At 37.9% G+C, this 9753-nt stretch overlaps 1 protein-coding gene across 1 annotated transcript in view; it reads left to right on the top strand.

The window, feature by feature from the left end:
• The first annotated feature begins 421 nt into the window (after nucleotides 1–421).
• LOC150082232 (uncharacterized) overlaps nucleotides 422–9753 on the top strand; it is a 1008282-nt gene continuing 998950 nt past the window's right edge. The window contains exons 1-2 of the mRNA XM_090379191.1: nucleotides 422–544; nucleotides 2892–3083. Coding sequence (XP_090235317.1) covers nucleotides 455–544; nucleotides 2892–3083 — 282 coding nt within the window. The 5' untranslated portion in view covers nucleotides 422–454. The remainder of the gene's footprint in view (nucleotides 545–2891; nucleotides 3084–9753) is intronic.

Raw genomic sequence — 9753 nt, 5'->3', positions numbered from 1 at the left:
TCTGTCAGACCCCAAATAGAGTTAAAAAAATATTTACACTAAAACAAAATACGGTATTTTTAAGCATTTTTTTTATTATGTTTATTTTTATTTAGTTATTTATTTTATTATTTTTTGGCTAGTGCAGCAAAAGCCTGTGGCTTCCCTGCACTAAATATGCCTCTTGCCAATACTAATATTAGATCACTTTAACTCAGTGATTCTTAAACCTTTGGATTTGAGAGATTCTATATTGACACACTTAATGAGTAATTCTGAATGATTTGAATTCAGTTTTTCCTAATCATGTGTTGTAGCATGTAGTATCCATAAAGTGTTTTAGCACAGCCATTGAGAATCTCTGTTTTAACCACTAAGAGTTTTTTTTTTATTTATCTAACATAAAAAAAAAATGCTCATTTTTATAATTTATTTCTTACAGAGTAAAGAATGGTTGCAACTGAAAATTCAAGAAATGCATCCTGCAATGACAGATATTGGCGATACTTTAGAAGCAGCAACAGAACTCTTTCAGCAGCATGAATTAGTGCTAGAAAAGCTTCAGGTAAAACATTGTTACTTTGATTATAGGCCATGCATATGTAGCACGGCCAACTTTAGGGTAAGGCTGAGTAGGCACTGGCTTAGGGGCAGCAAGATTTAGAGGGCTCCAGTGTCGTCCCCCTCCTCCCAAAAACAAAGCCCGCGAGAAAAAATTTGCGTATTTCACGTGTTAACATGTTAAAAACAAAAAATATTAAAACTTTTAAGAATTAGTTTTACATATTTTTAAACGATATTTTGAAATGGCCTTCTACCATCTTAATTTGTATGCTGTAATTTGTATACTGTGTTCTTGAGAATTTTATTTTTTATTTTAAATTTAGTGTTATATTGTATATAATTTACTTTTTGTAAGTAAATAAAATGTAAAATTAATCATTCTAAAAAATGAAAATCTTCTCATCGGTGGGAGGGGGTGCCATGAGTCAATGTAGCCTAGGGGTGCTCTATACTCCCGAGCTGACTCTGATGTGTAGAATGTATTATTTAGTAGCTTCTAAGAACTTCTTATAAGGTCTTCCCTATATTACCCTTAGAGATTTTCCATCTCATTCTTTTTGTAATTTCCAAGCATTTCTATGGCACTCCTAGAGCAACTACCATTGTGGTCAGTGTTTTATTTTTTTAATTATTTTTATATTTTGTAGTATCCAATATATTTCCAAACATTTATTGAAGTTAAATTTGTTTGGTGTTTAATTAGTGAATCAGCCAAAGTGATAAATCATCATTGGTCTGTAAGTGTTATTCGTCAGTTAGCAGCATGATTCTATCACACTAACACTTAGCATTGCTTTCATTACATTAACATTTAGTACTGGTTTCATCCCATGATTTTCATTACTGGTTTCATCACATTTAACACTGGTTTCACATGAAATAACATCATACTGCTGCTGCAAAATGTTGGCAGTGGCAGTATGATGACATTTCATACTGCCACTGCTAAACACTTTGGATGATATAGTCATATGATTTAAAATATCAAAATGTAGTCATATGTGGAAAAAATATCAAATCATGTTTTTACCTGAGTCCATCCCACTGACACCTTAGCTAGCAGCAAAGGGAGCTGAGAGAAAGGTTTTTGTAAATTTTTTTTCGATATTAAACCTTACTTCTTCTCTGAAACGGTTTTGGCAAAGTATTTGCCACAGGTATTCTAGTAAATAAATGTTCTGGTTGGCAGGGTTGTTAATGACAGTAATGGCAGTGTGCTACTGCAACAGGATCTAGATAATTTGGGCAGATGGGCTAAGAAGTGGCAACTGAAGTTTAACCTTGACAAATGCAAAGTACTGCATATGGGTAGAAGTAACCCCAGAGAAACGTACCAACTGTGTGGTACTACACTTAAGGTGGTAGAAAATGAAAAAGACCTGGGAGTAATTTTGCAGTCAGATATGAAGTTTTCTGAGCAGTGCAAACAGGCTGCCAGGGCAGGTCATGGGGTTTTGTCAATGTTATATAGGAATTTTGCTAGTAGGGAGAAGGAGGTGATTATCCCTCTGTATAAGGCAATGGTTAGGCCACGCCTTGAGTACTGCATACAGGTCTGGAAGCCTCATTTTAGGAAGGATGTAGATTTACTTGAGCGTGTACAGAGAAGGACAACAAGATTGGTGAGAGGAATGAAGGGATTCTCTTACCAAGAGAGGCTTAAGTTCTGCAAATTGCAGTGGCTGGAGACTAGGCACCTGCGCGGTGATCTGATTGAGATGTATAAGGCCTTGAACGGGTTGAGCACGCTGAATTCTGATGGGATCCTTCCACTTGTTCAGATTACGAACCTAAGGGAGCATAAATTCAAATTAAGAAAGGACAGATGTAGAATAGATGTGTGGAAATTTGCCTTTAGCCAGCAGGTGGTTAATTGCTGGAACAAACTTCCATCTGTCGTTGTGAAAGTTGATAGGTTGAATAAATTTAAGGAGGAACTGGACAGGCATTTGGAGGGAATGGTTTGATTTTTTTTTTTGTTTGATGCTGCATAAGCTCATACACTTGTTTTCTTGCATCACATAGTGTGGATTATGCCAGATGGGGATTTATAAATAATTATTTTTACATGAATATCATTAACTGTATTTATTGGTCATGTGGACTCGAACCAAGGTAAATCGAAACGTGTTCCTGTGCTCTCAGGCTCACAATAATGTTTCCTAACTTTTTACTGTTGGGAAATTATAAAATATTATAAAATGGTTTGCAATATATTAAAAATATTTTATATTTTATATTTATATTTTAAATTAATCATAATTTTTAAGAAATATGTGGATAATTGCTGATTTTACATGGGTGTTTCACGAAATTATTTATGTTAAAGGTGTTTGTTTTCTCTGCAGACTAAACAAAGTCCAGTAGAAGAATTATTACGACAGGCTGATGAGCTTATTTCAAATCAGAAACCCCGAGCAGAGGTTTATTCTGCCATGGCAGAAAACCTTGGTTTGGCGTGGAAGGATCTGAATGCACAATTGGAACAGCGGCGTCAGATCTTGGAACAGGCAGTTGCATTTCACAGTAGGGCCAGAGAGGTAAGAAATATTAACATGGAACTTCATGTTTGGTGATAAGTGGATTTTGAATATGTCAAAAAACAGAACTTTATTCACTTTTATAATACTTAAAGGATTACAGATGATCTAGGATAGACACCAAACCTTTGCTCATTGAAACTTGCTTTTGCTATTCAAATTAGGGTTACTGATATTTCTTTTAATAATTTGTCCAGGAACGTGATGTTAAGTATAGCTAACTATTCTTAATAGTTATCTATATCTGGCTGTTAGTAATAGGTTATCCCTCTTAATCTTGCAACCTTGTGTATTGGTGATTTCAGTTTTTCCATTAATAATTCCCAAGATCTGGTTTCTCACTTTGTTGAATGGTAATTGATTATACAATGTCCATTACCTCAGTTGTCTCTTTTCTCCTGATAAGGTTGGAAGCCCAATTAGAATGAATTTTTTATAATATCACTGTGTATGTTTCTTCTGTCAATGTGCAAATGTTTGAAACTGAACAAGCTACTTATGACACAGGATTATATTAATCATGATCTAATCTAGTCTGAAGTGGATAGGATGCATCCAGTTGTATTAAATGTAGCAAACGAGTGCACTGTACAGTTAGCAGTGCTGTTGAGAAGCTAAGGTGAAGATGAATAACTATAGACTAGTGAGTTTGATTTTTGTGATAGATAATATATTGGAATAAGTGATTAATGATACAATAGAATTAACCTGACAAATCTGGTTAATTACTGTGATGAAATCATAAAACAGATGCTGGAAACAGTTTCAGTAATATATACCTAGATTTTAGTAAAACTTTTGATTCAGTCCCCCCATGAGAGGTTAACTGTACAAACAAACATATAGAGATTTCCAGAAAGATCCTTACATAGATCAGGGGCTGGCTGAGTGAAAGGAAATAAAAAGGGTGGTAGTGTTAACCAGTGGATATTCTTCAGAGTGGACTAGTGTTTTTAGTGGGGTCTCCGGGTTCAGTGTTAGGGCCACCCCCCTCTTGTTTCTGATTTTCCTAAAATTAGAATCAGGCTATGCTCTTTCAGTATGATTTGACTGGTTACATATGCTCTGAAAGATTGCAAGAGAAGTTTAATCCTGATAAATGTAACATTTTGCATTTGGGAAAAAGAAATTCTGTGGTGGGTAATATTAGGGAATATTGATTTGAACACACTAGGGAATATTGATTTGAAGATGGTTTAGGATGAGGAATTTTTAGGGGTTACAATTTTTCGTTGCACTAAATAAAACCATAAAAATTTACTTCCACTGCAAGTAGGTGACCGGGAAGGTTTTTTATGTGCTGTCAATCATTCATAAGTGCTTTGCTAGTAAGACCACATTATTTATATCGTATTCATGGCCGGAGGTATCACCTAAAAATAGACATAGAACTTCTGGAGAGGATGGGATGAAGGGCAACTAGATTAGTTGGGCATGCTGAAGGTTGTCTTGGGTATCTTAGAAGATGTCTAGTTTTCAGGACAGCAGAGCCTGGAAAGTACATACCCCAGGGGTGACTTGATTAAGTTGTTTAAAGTCTTTAAAGGAATATGCAGAATAAATGAAGGAGGTATATTTGCATTTGTCAGTATTTTTCTCTCTTAATGGATAGTTTTTTATCTTAAAAGTATAGTTCACTTTCACCACTTGTATGATTCCCACACTTCTGACCTATCAGATAAAATACAATTCAATTTCACAATCACTCAGAAATTTATGAATCATAATGAATTTTATGAAGCCATAATTATCATTTACTGTCAACAAAACCACCCTAGCACTTAGCTAGAAAAATATAAAATGTGTAAAAACCTCAGTTCTCAATTTGTAAGTAATATGCAGTGACTTGTAAAAGCTTGCATAGATATCCTCTTGCCATTTCACATAGTTATTTGCATGATTCAGCAGCCAGCACCATGTTATTACACTTTGGCATATTGTGTACAAGTATGTCAGCATACTCGTACACACTGACTCGAGTAAATAATACAAAGGTCTTTGAGATAACAGAAGAGAAGAAAAAGCACTATGTACTGGAACTTAAGAACAAGTTTGATCTTCTGCAGACTGCTCAGGACCAAGATATTGACGAGTTGCCAAGATATTGACAAAAGTTGTAATAACTTTCTGAAAGTGATCAAGCCCAAGTAACCTATAGGTAAAAATAAATCTAAAGAAGAAAAAATTAGTCAAGAAACACTTGTCATGATGAACCAAAGACGACAAATGAAGAGCAAGATAAACACTGACAAGGAGAAAATTGAGTATACCGAGTTATGCAAAGCCATTAGAAAGAGACTCAGAGAGGACATAAGAAGATTTAACACAAGAAAAGTAGAACAAGCGTTAAGGGAAAACAAAGGACTTAAATCAACAGCCATGAGCAGTAATATAGAAAGACAAATGATACTGAAACTGAAGAATAGCAATGCTGTACTTATAAATAGCAGAGAAGGCATAATTCAAATAGCAGAAGACTACTATAGAGAATTACACAAGGAGCGAGGGAATGATGCCAGCAGTGGGGAAGGTGGATCGCAAATTAGTAACACATACGACATACCCGATATCCTTCCTGATGAGGTAGAACATGCGTTGAAAAAAATGAAGAATCAGAAAGCCCCGGGGGAAGATGAAGTTACTGTAGAGTTGTTAAAATTGGGAGGAAGAGACATGACACAAAAACTGGCAAGACTCGTCACAAAATGTATTAGAAAAGGTGTGATGCCTAAACAGTGGAATAATGCAATCATAGTTTTACTGCATAAAAAAAGAGATAAATCAGAAATTGGAAATTATAGACCAATTAGCTTGTTATCCCACATCTACAAGTTGTTCACAAGGGTCATTACTAACATATTAGAAAGAATACTTGATGAGAATCAACCGAAAGAGCAAGCTGGCTTTAGGACAGGATTCTCAACCATGGCTCACCTTCATGTAATATCACAGCTAATGGAGAAAGCAAATGAATATAAAACATCATTATGCCTGGCATTTGTGGATTATGAAAAGGCATTTGACTCCATACAGCATAAGGCAATGTTTCAGGCACTGGAAAAGCAAGGCATAGATATCCCATATATTAGGATTTTGAAGAAAATATATGAGAACGCTACCTCCTTTATTAGACTAGACAAAGACAGTAGTAAGTTTAAATTTGAGAAAGGAGTTCGACAAGGAGACACATTATCTCTGAAGCTGTTTACTGCTGCCTTTGAGGAAGCTTTCAGAAGATTAGACTGGTCGCAGAAAGGAGTCAATGTGAATGGAGAGTACCTAAACCATTTATGATTTGCAGCTGACATTATGGTCATAAGCCATGATCTCAAAGAATTAGAGGAAAATCTTAATCAGTTATGCACAGTTAGTAAGGATTTTGGACTAAAGATGAATATGGCTAAAACAAAAGTAATGATGAACAAGTATGCCACAGGAAGGGATATAATGATTGAATGAGCCGTAATTGAAAAGGTGGAGTCATATACTTATCTGGGACAAGTCATCAGCTGTAATAATGATAAATGACTGGAAGTTGAGAGAAGAATAAATTTTGGATGGATAGCATTCAGGAAAGATAGTCACATACTGAGGAGCAATATCCCAATTTGTCTGAAATGTAAAATAATGAACCAATGTATACTTCCCACAATGACTTATGGAAGTGAAACTTGGGCACTCACCAAAAGAATAGAAGAGAAGATGAGAACTACACAGCGAAGAATGGAACAAATTATATTGGGAATTAGATTTTAATATACGAAACACATGGATTAGGCAGCAAACTCAAGTACAGGACATTCTTATCAAAACTAAAGAACTAAAATGGTCTTGTGGGCAGGACACATAGCTTAAAGACATGATGACAGATGGATAAGAAAATAACAGAATGGTACCCAAGAGGGGCTAGAAGAAAACCTAGAAGACAACAACGGAGATGGACAGATGAAATTCACAAGTTTATGGGTAGTAAATGGATGGCCATTGCACAAAACAGAAGGAACTGGAAAGTTTCTGGAGAGGCCTTCATCCTGCAGTGGGTTGAAAATGGCTGATGATGATGTCATCAGCATACTTGGTTGTATTGACCTGATCATAACAAGTGTAACAGTTTTAATTTAGATAACAAAATGAAATGTGCAAATAAAAACTGCACTTGTATAATAATTACTTTGATATGCATAAATAAAGTGATAAAAGATCAGGCAGACTTTAATTGTAATAATAAAAATATAAGGAGCCTAAATTTATTTTGGGTCAAATAGACCTACAGAAAACAGCAGGGTAAGCTTGCTTTTTTCTGTTATTTTAATTCTTTTTTTGTGAACATTTCTGGTTAACTTGTTTTAGGAAATTTCCATTTTTATTAATCAATCAATAAAGAAACTTTATATATACAGGGTGTCTCAAAAATATTGGTACAAACGTTTAGGGGAGGTAAGTAACATCTAAAGGAATGTGAATCAGGCGCCTCCGTAGCCAGGTGGGAAGGAGCAGCAGTGCGTAGCACACGCTTCTTGATTAGACCGGGGTTCGAGCCCGTCACCACCAAATACAGAGGATGCGGAAAGGTCAGGGAATGACCACCGCATATCCCGGAGCAATATGGCCTTAGTTGCTAATGCTCCTAAAAAAAAAAAAAAAAAAAAACCAAACCAAAAAAGAATGTGAATCGCATAAGAACCCATAACTGGAAACGTCACAGGAAAGTAGTAGCAGAGGCACAAGAAGCAGAAATGACACAAGACAGTAATTAGTGGCAAACATTTATTTTTGACATAATATTAACAATGGAGTACGAGATGGATGCATTTCATGATGTTACAACAGATGCGCGAAGGTCTCACCATGAGACGCGATGCATGCGTGACACTGACGCAGCATGGATTGGCAGACACGGTCGAACACACCTGGAGTTTCTATGACAGTAGCAGCAGCGCAGACGAGTCTCGCCACAAGATCCAGTTCCGTTTCCACCGGTGATTCATACACGATAGATTTGAGGGCTCCACAGAAAGAAATCAAGGCTCAATAATTCAGGTCAGCATGAGGGCCAGGGAATGGGTCCTCCCTGGCCAATCCATCGATGCCCAAAATGCCTGTTCAAATGGTCACGAACACACCTTCCATAATGGGCAGGCACCCTGTCATGTTGAAACCAAATGTTGCATCTCACATTTGCTGGAACATCGTCAAGTAACCCTGGTAGAACTTGTTCAAGAAAGATCTGATATTTAGCAGAGTTCATGCGGGATGGTAACAGGTATGGGCCGACTAAGCAGTCGCCGACCATACCTGCCTACCCGTTAATTGTGAAGTGATGTTGTGCCGCATGGGGGCGCACACCGTGTGGGTTGTCGTGAGCCCGCACATGAGCATTGTGCTGATTGAATAAGCCTTCCCAAGTGAAATAAGCCTCATCCGTGACCAAAACATAGGCTGGAAAATTCAAGTCTTGAACACTTTCTTGGAGAAACCACTGCGTAAAAGCCACATATGCAGGATGACCTTGGGGGAGCAGTAACTGAATGCTTTGGAAATGAAAGGGGTGTAAGGAATCGTCGTGCCGGACATACTGTACACTGCAATGAAACACTCCTAAAGCAGAAGCAACAGGACGTGTGCTGGTAGTAGGATTATTCTGGACGGCATTCAACACACTTTCTTCCATGGCCGGAGTTCGTGTCGAACGTGGTCTGCTCTCACTACTCCTGTTACCTCCAAATGACCCATAATTGCACAAATTTTGATGCACACGCACAAACAAACAGTGGTCCGGTACATATCTGTCTGGGAAGCGTTCTCCATAAATTCGTTGAGCAGCTCATCCATTGCCCTCTGGTAATCCATACACTAGGTGCATGTCTGCCAGCTCACAGTTCATATATCGATGCATGCTCTTCATGCGGCGACTACTGCTTGAATGAGTAAACCAGAAATTTTCCCCTTTCGCAAACTGATGAACAGCGCCGTGTACCGACTTACAGTGACGTTTCTGGTTATGGGTTCCTATGCGATTCACATTCCTTTAGATGTTAGCTACCTCCCCTAAACCTTTGTACAAATATTTTTGAGACACCCTGTATAATACAGAGTCCAGTCACATTATTATGACCACCTACCGATTATCCAGAATATGTGCCTTTCACAGCATGCACAGCAGCCAGCCGCCGTGGGAGGGACTCAATAAATCCGCAGAAGGTTGCTACAGGTATCTGTGACCATGCAGACTGCAGTGCACCACGGAATTCCTGTAGGTTCCTTGGTGGAGGATCCATCTGTCTGATGTGTCGATCCAGGTGGTCTCATATATATTCAATTGGGTTACGATCCCGGAGAATTCGGTGACCAAAGGAGTAGCTTGAAGTCCTCTTCGTGCTCCTCAAACCACTCACAGACAATTCTGGTGACATGGCATGGTGCATTGTCTTGCTGATAGATACCACGCCCTCAGGGAACATGGTCAACATGTACGAGTGTACCCGATCGGCGACGATTGATAAGTAACCATTTGCATTTAGGGTGCCCTACAGACGTATCAGCAGACCTAGCCATGCCTTAAAACGTTCCCCAGACCATAATGCCACCCCCACCAGCCTGCCTTCTGCCAATAATCATGTCTGGGGGTCTGTTCTCAGAGGTTTCACGCCTAATTAGCATTAGCATTAGC

This window comes from Mastigoproctus giganteus, chromosome 8 (genome assembly GCF_048544385.1).
Source record: "Mastigoproctus giganteus isolate SK-2022 chromosome 8, ASM4854438v1, whole genome shotgun sequence".
NCBI classification, from domain to species: domain Eukaryota; kingdom Metazoa; phylum Arthropoda; class Arachnida; order Uropygi; family Thelyphonidae; genus Mastigoproctus; species Mastigoproctus giganteus.
The sequence above is the reverse complement of the archived record's forward strand: the minus strand, read 5'-3'. Positions and strand labels throughout refer to the sequence as shown.